Genomic DNA, 15,855 nt, shown 5'->3' with positions numbered 1-15,855 from the left:
TTCTCAAACTTCATCTACTTCTTTTTGGAAATATATTAGGAAAGTTGCTAAAAATATTTAATTTTTTTTAATCTTTTAATGTTAATAATGATGGTCATCTATGGCCCTATTATGATCCTTTGTTTTATGGCCATACTTTGAGAGAGCATTTTGATGACTTTATATTCATTTTGGTTTGACCTTCCTAATAATATCAAACTTGGTGTTATTATTTCTCTAATGGTGTTTGGAATTTATCTCATAACATTAATGTTCATGTCTTCTTTATGTCTTAATTGCAATATTCCTATTAACAATAGTGCTATTTGCATGCTTGAATAATAAACATATTTATGCTAGTAAAGTTGTTTTATTTCTCTTACATGAAGTCTTTCTAAGTGTTAGCCCATTTAAACTGTTGTGGTGTAAAATATATTTTATAAAGTTTATTTTTCGTATTTGAAAAATTACACATAATGGTTTGAAAACTTCTGATATTATTTATTTTAAGGGGTTATTATTAACATTTTATTTGTTTTATGTTTTAGTAGAATTGAATTTCAGGGCTATTTATTTTTTATATATTAATTTTCTCATGCTCTTTTTAATAGATGTGTTTCTAACGACAACTTTATTATTGCTCTAAGCAACGTTTTTAAAGTATTATATCATTATGATAGCATTTCTTACAAATTAAAAAAAAGTGAAACTATCTTCTAGCCATGCAAGTTACAACTTACTATATTTTGCTTTTGAGGAACTTCAAGATTTTCAAGAATAATTATTCCTCTGTTGATGTACATAATCATTATATTCAGTAGATGATTATTTATAATAACAAAAAAATGGAATTTAAAATAGTTGTTCCTGATTTCAAAAGGAATTTTTATCTTTTTTTTTTACGTTTTTTGTTGGTCTTTGATTGTGTTGCTCTTTTTATCTCTATTTTTCTTCTCTTTGCCTTCTTTACTTGTCTTTGTCTCTCGTTATATTCAAGCTTTGTTATTTTTCTGCATCCTCTTTGGAAGTCTACTGTTTGGATTTGTGTATACCTTACTCATATTTTATTTGACTTATTTCAAATTTTAGATGATAGTCATATGTTAATTTACTTCAAATCTTGCAAAATAAGATTTTTTGGATATATTTTATCACATATGGATGGGGCGCATTGATTAAAATAGTGGATGTTGTTGGCACTTTTTTAGATTTGGTATTCTCTTGTAGTTCTAGATTGGATTTTTGTCCTTTATCCTCAGCCATATAAGTTTTTTTGTTGTCGTATGTTGGTTTCTCTATGAGTTTTTTTGTCTTATAAGGTTATAGTTGTTCAAATTTTATTGGATGGTTTTGGATCTTATTTAGACTAAAGCCTTACTACCATGTATATGGATTACTAAATGCTTTTTTTCAATTTATTGAATTACTTTGGTGATGGATCATTAGTTTCTAATTGCTTTATCTTGAAAGATTTGATTTTGTATTGAATAATACACTTTCCTTTCTTGTTTTTTCTCCCACTCTTTTTTTGAGATACGATAATAGTAAATTGTCACATTGGGACTCAACATATATGTTTGATTTATATATTTTCTTACTCGTATTTTGTTTGAAGTTCTATGTTTATTTTAATTCATAGATACTCATCCATTATTGAAGTTATTTTTTTCGAAATGTAATTTGTTTGGCAATACTTCACCTTATCTAGATAATGTTACAATGTTATTCCTAGGTAAGTGTTTTCCAGAAATTTGCATTATCCTCTTTACTTACTTCTCTAAGATGTGGTTATTCTTGATTGGATCCTTAATGATATTCTTAGTACGCCCGACTTATTAGCTTCTGGTTATCGGAACGAATCTTTCTCATTCCTCACTCAATGGATGTTGATGACTCTATTTTAGGATTTGACATTTTATAGTCTTGGATTAAATTTAGTTCACATTACCTGATTGTGGAGTTTTATTTTGTTGTTGGATGTCAACTTCACTTTTGTTGATTTCCTTTATTTTGGGTGGAGCTATTGTTTAAATTTTGATTCATCCTCTTCCTCTTAAGATCACTCTATTTTCTTAAATGTGGTGGTTAATAATATATTTCGGGTCTGCTATTCAGATAGATATTGGTGTTGTTTAAACTTCGTGGTGGATGATTTTTTGGATGATTCTTTTATAATTTGAAGCACCATTTTCAAATAGTTGGCAGCTCAATCCTTAAAACATAATATTTATAAATGTATATTTAATTTATTTAAAATTTACAATTTTATCTTTGGAGATAAGAATATTTAAGCTTTTTTCAACTAAATGGCAAAGCCTTCCATGTCATAAAATTGATTATTCCTTAGTTAATGGTGGTAGAAAGATCACTTATTCTATTATATCGAGGACTAACAAATCACCTCCTATTTACTTTCCAAATATTATTGGTTAGCATCAATTTCTGATGTAGTATGCTCGGGATGTCCACGCAAATGATACGTGGTTGTATTCAGTTTCTCGCAGTCAAAGACATCCAATAGAACATCTTGGTTCGTGCCTCAAACATAGAATCATGATGGGTATCAATTCAACCATACTCGGAATAATTCACCGTGGGGCGATGTAAATTTTGACACGAGACATGCTTAATGTCCATTATGATGCTTTAGAGTCCATATCTCGCCTATTTGGAGCTTGTGGCGGCCAAGGGAAGCCATCGACTCTCCCTCGTGCATTTTGGGAAAATTTGAGTTTTAGACCGGTCTACCAACGCTGGGGTTCAAGATGTTAGTTGGCACCAAAATTCCCAATTTCACACCTTCATAATGTTCATTTTGATATACGGAGTCTTATTTGAGTGATACATGAATCTCCGTAGTGTTCGGGCCGATTAAAATCATCTTACGGACATTCAGGTGAAAAATTGAATTTTAAATGAGTTTGTGTTTAAAATTGTTTGTGAATTTATTGTTCATGTTCGGTTTGATTTGTTTGAAAAATCAAGGTCTATTCTCATCCCTTGATGTTTTATGATGGTCAGATGACCCATAAGAATCCACCATGTGAAAGAATCAAGAACAAAGCTTTTTTTTATTATTTATTGTGGCACATAGGCGCCAAGAGCCCTTAAAGGGTGCAATTAAGCAAGAGTGGGTGCATATGTGCCCCCCCATTTTGGCGCATAAGCACCAAAGCCCATTTTTAGCTCCCTCAATTAGTGCATAGTTGTTGAAACTTCTCAAGAAATGATCCCAGATAGAGAGGGAGGCGCTGAGGCACCCAACTAAATGTTCAAACCGCATACGGGCCCAGACATCTCACATTTCATTAAACACCACCATTTCACACTATTTCAACTCGTTTCACGTCAAATAGAGGTGACCATATCAGGGAAACTTTGCATGTTTCCCATGAAGCTTATGGAATTGGTCAAGGCAAATTAAGGGGAGATCACACCAAATTATGTCATTTCCATGCAAGGAGATGCTTCCCCATGCTGTGTCGAGTATGGGTGTAAACGAACTGAACACGAAAGAAGAAAGCTCATGTTCGTGTTTGGTTTGTTCGAAATTACGTGTGTTTGAAATGAGTTTGTGTTTAAAATTGTTTGTGAATTTATTGTTCATGTTCGGTTTGATTTGTTTGAAAAATCAAGGTCTATTCTCATCCCTTGATGTTTTATGATGGTCAGATGACCCATAAGAATCCACCATGTGAAAGAATCAAGAACAAAAGTTTTTTTTATTATTATTGTGGCACATAGGCGCCAAGAGCCCTTAAAGGGTGCAATTAAGCAAGAGTGGGTGCATATGTGCCCCCCATTTTGGCACATAAGCATCGAAGCCCATTTTTGGCGCCCCCAATTAGTGCATAGGTGTTGAAACTTCTCAAGAAATGATCCCAGATAGAGAGGGAGGAGTTGAGGCACCCAACTAAATGTTCAAACCGCATACGGGCTCAGACATCTCGCCTTTCATTAAACACCACCATTTCACACAGCTCGTTTCACGCCAGATAGAGGTGACCATAGCAGGGAAACTTTGCATATTTCCCATGAAGCATGGAATGGGTCAAGGCAAATTCAGGGGAGATCACACCAAATTATGCCATTTCCATGCAGGGAGATGTTTCCCCAAGCTGTGTCGAGTATGGGTGTAAACAAACTGAACACGAATGAACAAAGCTCATGTTCGTGTTCGGTTCGTTTGAAATTACGTGTGTTTGATATTGTTTGTGAAGTTATTGTTCGTGTTCAGTTTGATTTGTTTGAAAAATGTTTGAAATATTCGAATTATTCAAATTGTTTGAACTATTTAAAATCTTACAAATTTATTTTTATTGTTCGAAATATTTCAAAATCTTAAACCTATATGTAATTAATGCTTAAACTTGCATGAATCACAACACAAATGCAAAATAGTTGAAGTACAACCCACAATAAAACCATAATATCATATATCATACATAAAAAAAGTCAGATCTAGAGGCAATATGCAATATTTCACTAAAAAAAACTATGTTTAACTCAAAGAAACTAAATAAATCTAAAACAAAAATATAAGAAAATTTAAGCTAAGAGACGAACATGAAGATAAATATGAAATTATAGAATTTAATATAAACTAAGAGGCGAATTGGAAGATCAGATCATAATTTATAGGATTTAATTTTTTAAATTTTGATAAATTTTTTTATTTTATTTTAAAATATGATAAATTTTTTATATATAATTATTTTAAATTATTTTATATTTTGAACAATAACAATTCAAATACGATCGAACAAATGACTGTTCGTGCTTGATATGTTTATAAACCGAACGAAAAATTTTTTTACAAAAAAAAATTGTTCGCATTTGTCTCATTTGCTTATCAAACAAATCGAATACGAACTCCCCGACGAGCCGAATGACTGTTCGTGCTTGATATGTTTATAAACCGAACAAAAAAAAATTGTTTCGCATTTGTCTCATTTGCTTATCAAACAAATCGAATACGAACTCCCCGACGAGCCGAATACGAACTGTTTGCGAACAACGAGCTTTTTTGACAGCTCTAGTGTCGAGTAGAGAGATCAGACAGGTGAAGAGACCATGCGGGAAGCTTGGTTGGCGTGACAAATCAAGCTAAAAAGGAGGAAGGCAGCTCATTTTGGGACTATCCACTACTTTTAAATCGAGGAAGGGAGGCTCTTGAGAATAGGAAGAGAGATTTCTTGAGGAGCTCAAGCAAAGAAGAAATCCTTCTTCTTCTTCCTTCAAATTTTTTTCGATCATTTTTTTTCCTTTCTTCCCTTTGTTGGGAGGCTTCTTGCTAGAGCTAAGGAGAGCATTTGGAGAGTTTGAGCGTGCTAGAGGGAGAACACCATGTTCATCCTCAAGGATCTTCTTCTTCGTACTAGAGGCTTGAGAGCTTGGAGCAAGAGAGGGAGACTCCATCTTCCTCAATGAGAGAGGCTAAGAGGGATTACCGAAAGCTTTGCCAGAAACTTCAATGGAGTTCAAATTTCGGTATAACTTTTTCAGAATCATTTTCTATGGGTGGTCTTTTTCATCCTATGAGGAAGGAGTGAAACTTTGGACCTCATTGGAGCATCTTCGGAGCTACGTCGAAGCAAGAATAAGCAAAGAGAATGCGTCTTCAACTTTCGTGGCGGAAAGATTCTCTCAAACCCTTGTGTTTTCTTTCTTAGCCAACGTTATGAGTACTTTTTACTAGGTGTTGTGGGTTTTGATTGTCCACATGAAGCGGATTTAACTGGCCATCTGGTATCGTTCGACCTAATCGATTTTCTGACCGTCATTGACCATCGTTGACTGTCATCCATCATATTCGACCACCACCCACCACCCACCACCACTTGTCGGTCATCCTCGATCTCCATTGACAACCACTCACTTACAACAAGTTCATTCTCATGTCGACGTTGTAATTCATAATACTTTGTACCCCTTTCTCATATGTGGGACAAGAGGTCGTTGTAATCATCGACTTACAGTGAATTTTCACAATTGGGTCAAACCCCATAGTTTTTTCCGTTAACGAGTTTTTCACTTAAAAACTTTTGGTTTCACTAATGGTTGTTTGCTTTTATCCGAGTGTATGTTGTATTCTTATGCAACACTAAGACGATAATCCATCACTCTATAACCATAAATTTTCCAGCACATATCAAATATAACCGATCAATTTTATGTTTCACGAGGCATTAAAGTTAAATTTTTTTAGAAAGTATAAAATTCGAGTCATTGTAATTTATAGTTAAAAATAATTTTAAGCTCATTAAATTTATTTTGATATTAATATAAATAATTAATCATGTATTCATAATATAAATAATTTTATCATCATTAAATTTATTTTGAAATTAGTTTGCTTCTCTCCCGCGACCGCGACTGATAACCCAAGAGTGGCGTGGGTGCTGATAAGAGCTATTTCAGGCATTTTTTTTATAGGCAACACTTTTAAAACCAAAATTATTCAAGCTAATTAATTGATTTTCTATAGCAACTTTGGGACTGAGATTTCATACAGTCGCAGCTGAAATAAACACACTCTTAATGATATCAAACTTGAGAGAATCGAGCTGTTGGAAACGTTCGATTCGATCATAAACTTACAATTTTTAGTATCATTTAATTCTTCAATGTATGTCCCAAAGAGTTGGATTCACATCAAATCAATTTTGAAGTCATTTGATTCATCTAGCCGTGGCATTTCATTTGATAATAAACTCGAATGACGATAATTATTTATTTAAATACCATAAAATTTTATCTCAATGTGAGTCGAGATTAATGCTTGATTAAGAGAAAAGTTTGCATATCTTACATATATTTATATTAATAACTTATAAATATATGGGTAATAGCTGATAAATGGAGTTTTGACAAATTTGTAATTTTCTCTTTAATTCAGTTAATTTAGGTAAAATGTCATATATTTTATTGAATTTAAGCCAACTTGTACATCTTTTATCCCCAATAATGCCCCAAATCTCACATTTAATAATATAAATGAATTTTGAGAACAATTTTATTATAGTTTTTAAATAATCAGTATAATAATCAATATATATACAAGTGATTAGATAGTGTCGCATACCTCGATCTGTTGGTTTACATTCTCGTTGTAAGACCCCTCGGGTCGGGGCTTCGAATCCCCTCTGACACAGTTGAACTTAAGGAAGTGACACTCGAATTGATAGGGACATTAGGAGTGCTGGAGGCTCGGATGATAGCAACAGTTTGGTGAAATAAAAGGAGATTAATGTCTCCTCTTATTCGATCCAAATAGCTTGCATTCAAGATAGTAGGAGTGTAAACGAGTCGAACACGAGTGAGCGCAGTCTCAGCTCGTGTTCAACTCGTTTATATTTCTAGCTCAAAAATTGTTCTTGTTCGGCTCGTTTGCTTAACAAGCCGAACACGAGCCGTCACGAACAAAGAGTCGTTTTGAAAACCCTAATCGCGAAGTCATAAGATGTTAAGGATTGAGAAGAAATAAAAGGAGATTAATGTCTCCTCTTATTCGATTCGATACATGTGTTTTGAAAGGAAGCCTTAGAGTCTATTTGAGACAGCTACAGCTAGGGGTGTAAACGAGCCGAACACGAGCGAGCGGCTCGTTTATATTTTGAGCTCGCGAAGTCATAAGATGTTAAGGATTGAGAAAAGATTTAAAACGTCATTTGAATCTAATTTAATAATTTTTATTGTATTTTTTTCATTAAACTTTTAATTGATTATAAATCTTTGTAGTCTTGTAGTCAATTAATTTTTTTTAAAATACGACTCATCAAAGATATCTATACAATTGATTAGTAGTATTTTGAGTCAAAACAAGCCGAACACGAACAAATATTTGTTTGTGTTGTTCATGTTCCGAGCATGAGCATTTCGAGCAAAAACGAGCCGAACACGAACAAACATTTGTTTGTGTTGTTCATGTTCCGAGCATGAGCTTCTTAAAGAGTCGAACACGAGTTGTTAGCAAACAACGAACAGTTTTGACAGCCCTAGCTACAGCTAATTAAAAAATATCTGTAAAATTATTGAATAATAATCTGATACTAAAAAAAATTATGATATTTATTATAAATTTATTTAGGCGCATAATTAGAAATGACGAGAAAATACAAAGCTTCCCGCTTGTTCGAATGCTTGAGAGAGCAAATGATAGTGCAGGTGGGAACACGTTTACAGCGATGCATAGCTTGGCAGTGGCATATCGTAATTAAGTGGAATCCCTTGGGCAATTACGGGCTCGTCTTTCGAAAAGCTGTGCCCCGGGTTTGCGTTCCACCTTTTCTCTTCCTCCATCACTTTACTCTCTTTCCACATTCTTGCTCAGACTAACAGTGTGCGAGAGGCGAAGCTACGAGAAGTGACTAATGGGAGAGGGGAAGAGCTCGACGCTCGTCCACATTCTCGTGGTGGTTCTTAGCCTCACGGCCTTCGGCTTTGCCATCGCCGCCGAGCGGCGTCGGAGCACTGTGAGCCCCATTTTAGCTCTTTCATTTTCTCTAGATTTCCGCTCTCACATCCATTTGCTTGATCGAACCTTAGCCCTTTTCTGCTGAATTTTTCCGCTTATGGTTGTCGTGTTGTTGCTGGATGTTATGTAGCTGTTTTGTTGGTTACTAGGTTGGTGATAATAGACATGTGGAATGACCTAATAGTTGATCTCCCACAAGTTTGTTCAGTTTATTCTCATCTATATGTCTGAATCTTGTATGGTATCTCAAAACTTTACAGACTAGTTTACAAGGTGATGTGAGATAAGAAGATTGTGATTATTCTGCTCAATTTAATAACGTAGCAATGTTTGATTTAACATACATATATCGAGATCCATAATTTAAAATTTCACACTAGTGTTTGCAATGTAATTGAGAATGCTAAATAAGATTCTCTTACAGTTTGGGAGCATAATTATAATATTTATTCTACTCATGAGACAAACTTGTAGGATCTAATGTTAAGCATACCAATAGTTGTGTTGTTTTTAAATGACATCTTTCTATGTCTGTTTGATTGATAATTGATGAGATCCTATGAAGGACCTTGAGTTAATTGGTCTTTTTAAGGGCATGAATTTGATTCACTGCACCATGATTGAAGTGGTCCCTCTAACTGCAATGTAACATTTACCAATTTTTGCTGTTGAATTTGGCTGCATTTAACACATATTCCTCACTTGTTATTTTTATTCAAATCTTTGGAAATTTCACCAAATTTTTTGAACCATTTGTTTTTTTTTCAGTTCACTTATGCGTTTAATGTCAAACTTTGTATTTACTCATATTGATCATACAGGCCTCACTTGAACCCTTAACCATATGACATTCCAAATTAAGTTTAGCATGATGAGTGACTTTTTCAAAGGTCTTGATATTATCCTCCAGGAGCAATAACATACATAGCACTCAAATCTTTTCTATTTTGCTCAACTAACATTCTCCTATCCAATTTTCAAATCCTCTTTGATATATCAAAATTCACAAGAAAACTCCAACTATTATCTTTCTCTTTTGTCATTTTCTCAACAATTTAATCATGGTAGTTGCAGTTATATGAGCTTAGTAATACAAAAATATAACATGCGTGCTAGGTTTGTAAATAGTAAATATATGAATGTTATATACGTAATTTAACCTACATTAAATTATGATTACTACGAAAATGTTCATGTGATTTTGGCAGTGTTCAAATTACGAAATTCCAAATTAAGCTTAGTTTGATGAGTGACATCTTCAGAGGTCTTGATATTATCCTCCAGGATCAATAACATACATAGCGCTCAAATCTTTTCTATTTTGCACAACTAACATTCTTCTATCAAAATTTCAAATCCTCTTTGATATATCAAAATTCACAAGAAAACTCCAACTATTATCTTTCTCTTTTGTCAATTTCTCAACAATTTGATCATGGTAGTTGCAGTTATATGAGCTTAGTAATACAAAAATATAACATGCGTGCTATGTTTGTAAATACTAAAATATCAATGTTATATACGTAATTTAATCTATCATTAAAGTATGATTAATACAAAAATGGTCATGTGATTTTTGCAGTGTTCAAATTACACATTAAACTTGTTGTTCATGGATGAATTAATGATTACTTGCTTTTAGCTCAACAAATATTCATTAATTCACTAATGTGCTTTTTCATGCTACGGCCTCCAGAATTTTTATACAATGTCGAACTTTAAGGAGTTGACAATGTCCTGTGGTGGACGTCGATTATATTGAAGCTTTATTGCTTTTCCATTGTCGAGTCTTGAATATTTTCTTTCAAATCACAATGTGTATGCTTACAAATCTATTCTTGTTCTTCCTTGTTCTTCTTAATTGCTTCTATGTTGGACATTATTGCTATTTTTTCGATTAAACATCCTAGAATGAATGTTCTCGAGTAAATCCGATTCATCATAGTGATATTAAATTTTATGATTATAAACATCATAGCATTGCTATTTAATTTATTTTCTTGGTTTGGGTCATCAACAATGCTCATGATAACTGTTGTGTCAACTAAGCAGAGATTCCACCGTTAAGTCTAACCTATCACATTTGCAATATTTAATAAAATTAATACATTTAAATTAGAAAGGAGAACAAGTATGAAGGGATTACTAATAACATTTCACTTCCATTTTTTTAGTAATAATTCAATTTTAAGGGGTTTTTTGGTATGCAGTTTCAGGTAGGATCTGAAATAAATGAAAGAAAATTTTTTCCAAATGTTTTTTTTGAAGTAAAATGCTATTTCGTGCTATTTTTTGATTTTAAGAGGATTTGTAAATCCTCAGGGAGGTAGGATTTAAAAAAATGTAGGGATTTACAGTCCTAAACTTTTAGAATTTAGATTTCATTTTCATTTAAATCATATAAAAGGGCAAGTAATTTATTAAGATTCAGCAGATTTAATAATTTCCAGGCCAAATAGTTTTCAGTATTTAATGAGATTTTTTGGAATTTCTCTTAGCAAGTTTATTTGGGTTTATTGATTAAGGCTAAGAACAATCAATTTGTGCTTTTGTACGTTGTGGTGGTTCAAGTTATCGCTTTATTAGTGTTGATAGATTGGTTTAGAAAAGGCTAGGGGTAATTCATGCCTTGGATTCTATCGGTTATTGGCCTAGTTGTTCTTTAATATCTTTGGAAGTCGTTCGGGAATTTGAATCATACCAACTACTTTGCACAAATATATGCAATCTTACAAATGAATCCACTTTCGATTGTATCCCAAAAATATACCAAACTTGTTTTCCTATAAAACATTTTTCTTAGAGTTGGGAAAGTCGTCTCTCAAAACATTCCATTAGGCCGCGTTAATCATGGCCATTGTTTAAACTTATATGGACTTGTTTTGTGCTTTGCTGCATATACACAGCTTTTTACGTCAGTAATAAAACATTTACACTGTGGTGTACAATTTCTAAAATTACACAAGGTGGACCATAACACTCGTAACTACATAATTGTGTAAAGTTCAAAGCTATACAAGTTTTTTTTTTGACGGTGATGCTTTTCTTTGTCATGTTGACATTCCCTTTTAGTTTTTTTTCCTTATATGCACATTTTTTTTATATTTTTTCTTCAATTTTTAATTTCTCACATGTATAATACATGTAAAAGAATTTCATTATTGTTATGCACAGGAGATGAAAAATCTACTGATATTGTTCCAGGACTCCTAAAAAGTATTTGGGAAGCTGATTTTGTGTAGAAGTGGTTGAGTGGAATAGTGAGGGAAGGCTATTATATGGGGGTTACAGTGTTTGAAAGGGAGTATGGGCATAAAGTTGTTGTTGGACAGCATGTTCGACATCATTGGCGGTTGTCCCCCCTGCAAATAGCGGAGAAAATTCTGCATGGCGACGTTCAAGCGGAGAGGAGGTTCGACGGCTTGTTCTTAAGCAAGATACAAATTCAACACTTGCAGAAGAAGATACATCACTCTAGAGAGCAAAATTTAGAGAAACTTCTCTCAAATTCATAAGCCCAACAAAATTGAAAATTCAAATATTCTAATACACATATATAAAATTTCTCTCATAGCAAAGACCTAATTAGAAATTAGAGAAATATGAAAGGTGAAAGAAGCAAAGAAGCAAAGGAAGGAAAATGGTTGAAAATTCATAAATAAAATAAAACAGGCAGCTTATGCCGCCATTCTTGCACTTGCCAAAGCCACGAATTGTGGAAACGACGGTATCGTGAGAACTTTCATGCCCCCTCATCACTCTCTCAGGGTGTGAGAGGCTTCATCCTCATCTTCAGAAACACATCAATTCTATTGTTGGTGTTCTTTCCCATAAAACACTTCTATATATTTCCAAAGTAGAAATACACTACTCCTATCCGACCGTCTATTGGTGATGACACTATTGAATTGATTTGGGACTTAGTACCCAATTTACTCCATAAAACATTCCAGAAATAGCCTAACACATTCTCATATTTATCTGAAATGATGACATGTTGAGTAGTTCCCAATAGTGACAACCTAGGAGGAAGACTTAATATCAGAGAATCTTGAAACTCTTTACTGAGGATTGCATTGCCTCAAATTTTCTAGCATTACTAAGGCCAGTTTCATTGGCGCCTCTCATAGTTTGTAAAAATGCGGTACAAGACGATAAAATTCCCGTCTTGGTCGGAGTACCCATCACAACTGACTCCTCCAATGACAAAAGTATAATATGCTTTCTATCCTTGCTAAGCGAGTAGGTGTTTCATGGCCATCATGAAATGTACCCGTCATATTGCTACGATTATCCCAAAAAAAATGTGACACACATCCATAGGCACGAAATCATATTAAGCTTGATCTCACTGCTTTTCTCCCATAGAAAACTCCATGATACACCTCTTTTCAATTGAGATCTTATTTCATTTCTTCAACCATGACAAAAAAATATGCTTGGAAATGCTTTTGAGTAGTGGGACTCAATTTATCCACCATGTGTGTTGATGCTACAATTTTAAAACTGTCTCCTTCTATCATAAGGCTATACACATTTCTTTTCACAGTTTAGCGGATACAAAATTTGGGGTGCAACCACTATTGCTCTCTTGTTGGCTTAGTTTGAAGGACACATCGAATTACTAGCATCTCTCGCTCATATGTGGGCAACTTGTATTCCTTTCCATTTTACTCTAAGCCTCCTCCACTATTGCTCCCTTCTATTTGGACAATTAGACACAATGTGTCAAAGACCATGACACTTGAAGTACCTCTTTGTTGGGATGGATTTTAGAGTGTTGGTGATCTCCTCATTTTCCTCACTCTGTACGGGGTGTGATCGACTTGGGTGCTCCATTGAGTGTATTTTTGCTGGCTGATCCTATAATTGAATTATGCCTGTAAGGTGTGGCGGTCATCTAGTGACGTTGCCATTTCTCCATCTTCAATGCGATGGTTTGTACATCAATTAGGGACTATTAAGGCTACAACCGAACCACATGACTGATAGATGATCTCAATCCTTTAAGATATCTTGCCACCGTGTGCTCCTCCGATTCAACCAATTCACATTTCAACATGAGTAGATTGAAGTCGGCCGTTTACTCTTCTACATAAATGTCTCTCTGGTGCAGGTTGTAGAGATTTATGAAGATATCCTTTCGGTAATGTGGGAGGAGGTATTTGCATTGCATTTTCCTTTTTATCTTATACCAAGTGGTGATCTTTTGCTTCCCTTCTTGTTGTCGAATACGTTTCAAGTTCTCCCATCGCAATGAAGTATTTTATTTGAGCTTAATAATGGACAATTTAACTCTCTTATCTTGAATAACATCATTGTACTAAAAAAATTGCTCCATTGTTTAAAGCCACTTGATAAAAATATATGGACCCATTTGATCTTTGAAATATGATAAATCCACTTTAACTCTTAATATACTAGCTTCTCTGATATTTCATTCTGAATCATTGAAGTAGTGGTTCTTCGTCACTGGAAACTGCTTGATGGAAGAGATTCATTTCCTCCTCTCAATCTAACGAGTCATGTTGTGGCTATGGATGATCTCACCTGATTGTCTTATATCAAAGGCGGCAAGCCTTTGCAGGAGTTCAAAGATTTCTCATTGCTTATTTTTTAAAGTAAGTTTTTTGATGCCTCGCTGAGGTTTTCTTTTTTGTTGGCATGGCAACATTTCCTCCGGATCAGGTTTTTAACAGATATAGGATTGTAAATCAAGTTTGGTTAGGGCTTACGTTTTAGTGAAGCTGAATGGTTTCGATAAGAAAGGAAAGAAGCAAAAGTAGAGAAATTACTGAAAATAACATAAATAAAATAAAAAAGACAGCTTCTGCCAGTATTCCTACACTCACGGGAGCTGCAAGTCCATCGCGGTATCGCGGGAACATTTGCATCCCACATGATCTACACTTACATTGGCTGAAATAAAGCTTCTACCCAAACAAAGTATGCATTTAACCAAAACAATTTTTAAAATAAATATTAAGTGGATAGAATTAAGAGAAGTTTCAGTTTTTGTAGACAAATAATAAAGGTTGATTCAAAAATTTTTGACAAACTCACGGTTGAATTTTCTAAATCAACATTTGTTAAAATTTTCTTCGTTCCTTCCTTTTTGGAATAATCCTTGTTCCTTCTAACATCATTGGAGTAATCTAGATTGGTCACGGGGTTTAATCCTCCGTTTTTATTTTTTTTCAAAAGAAGATTGAATAGGCAGCAAAATTAGAAAAACTTAATATCTTTTTAACTTTAGCTCATGCTTTAGTGAAAAAAAGATTAAATATATATGACTATCGCCTAACCATTGATCGTCCACATTTTGAGCTACATACATGGTTTGCACTTAATTATTTCTCCTTGGAAAAGTAATTGGGCTTCTTCTTGCCTTGTAACATTTTTTTTTTCTCAAAGATCCATCACCATCTTATTTAACTTGTTAACTATCACCAACAAATATTTTCTCTTTTTTTTTTTTTTGCTCTTAGACAAGCCTCTATGAATGTCTAGGGAGATGTTTTGATATGGCCTTCAACACTTTGTGCTATGGGAAGCGGCATGTAAAGAAAAAAAATTTTATTAACTGGTTTGGAAGTTTGAATGGTCTTGCTGGACATTTACAGGAGGATGTACCTTGGTGTATGTTTTTTGCTGATGATATCCTTCTCGTGGATAAAACGAGAGAAAAAGCTTAGGAAAAAACTTGAATTATGGAGGTCTACAGTAGAGTTTAAAGGCCTTCATTTGAGTAGAACTAAAACTGAATACATGGAATGTAATTTTAGTGGTCGTAGCTCTAGTGACAGAAGTGTAACTTTGGGTGATCAAATTATTAAAATTTGTGAACGATTTAGATATCTCGGGTATGTTGTTCAAAGCGATGGTGATATAGATGGGGATGTTAATAGTAGAATTCAAAGTGGTTGGTTGAAATGGAGGAATGCTTCTGGCCATTTGCGTGATAAAAAAGTACCGCTTAGACTGAAAGGAAAATTTACTGAAAGGAAAATTTTATAGGAAAATTTTATAAGAGGGTGGTGAGACATGCAATGCTCTATGGCGCCAAATGTTGGCATTTAAAAGAGAAGCATAACACTGAGTTAAGTGTTGTCGAGATGAGAATGATTAGGTGGATGAGTGGCTTTACACTTACAGACAAAATGCGAAATGAATATATCCATGGCAGGGTTGGTGTAGCTCCAGTGACTGACAAAATTTGAGAGAGCCGTCTTAGATGGTTTGGTCACATTAAATGTTGACCATCTGATGATCCGATTAGGAGAGTAGATGCTTTAGATTCAACTTATGTTAAGAAAGGCAGAGGTAGACCTAGGAAGACTAGGGCTTATTGTATAAAAAATGATCTTAATTTATTATAACTAAATGAAAATATGACACTA

General features: G+C 34.0%; 1 protein-coding gene across 1 annotated transcript in view; it reads left to right on the top strand.

The window, feature by feature from the left end:
- The first annotated feature begins 8,261 nt into the window (after positions 1 to 8,261).
- The window catches only part of LOC110026275, a 21,248-nt gene continuing 13,654 nt past the window's right edge, over positions 8,262 to 15,855 (top strand). Inside the window, exon 1 of the mRNA XM_020727157.1 lies at positions 8,262 to 8,453. Coding sequence (XP_020582816.1) covers positions 8,352 to 8,453 — 102 coding nt within the window. The 5' untranslated portion in view covers positions 8,262 to 8,351. The remainder of the gene's footprint in view (positions 8,454 to 15,855) is intronic.

The sequence above is a fragment of the Phalaenopsis equestris genome, unplaced genomic scaffold, assembly GCF_001263595.1.
Source record: "Phalaenopsis equestris unplaced genomic scaffold, ASM126359v1 Scaffold000359, whole genome shotgun sequence".
NCBI lineage: Eukaryota > Viridiplantae > Streptophyta > Magnoliopsida > Asparagales > Orchidaceae > Phalaenopsis > Phalaenopsis equestris.
Note: the sequence above shows the minus strand (reverse complement) of the source record. Positions and strands in the feature narration are given on the sequence as shown.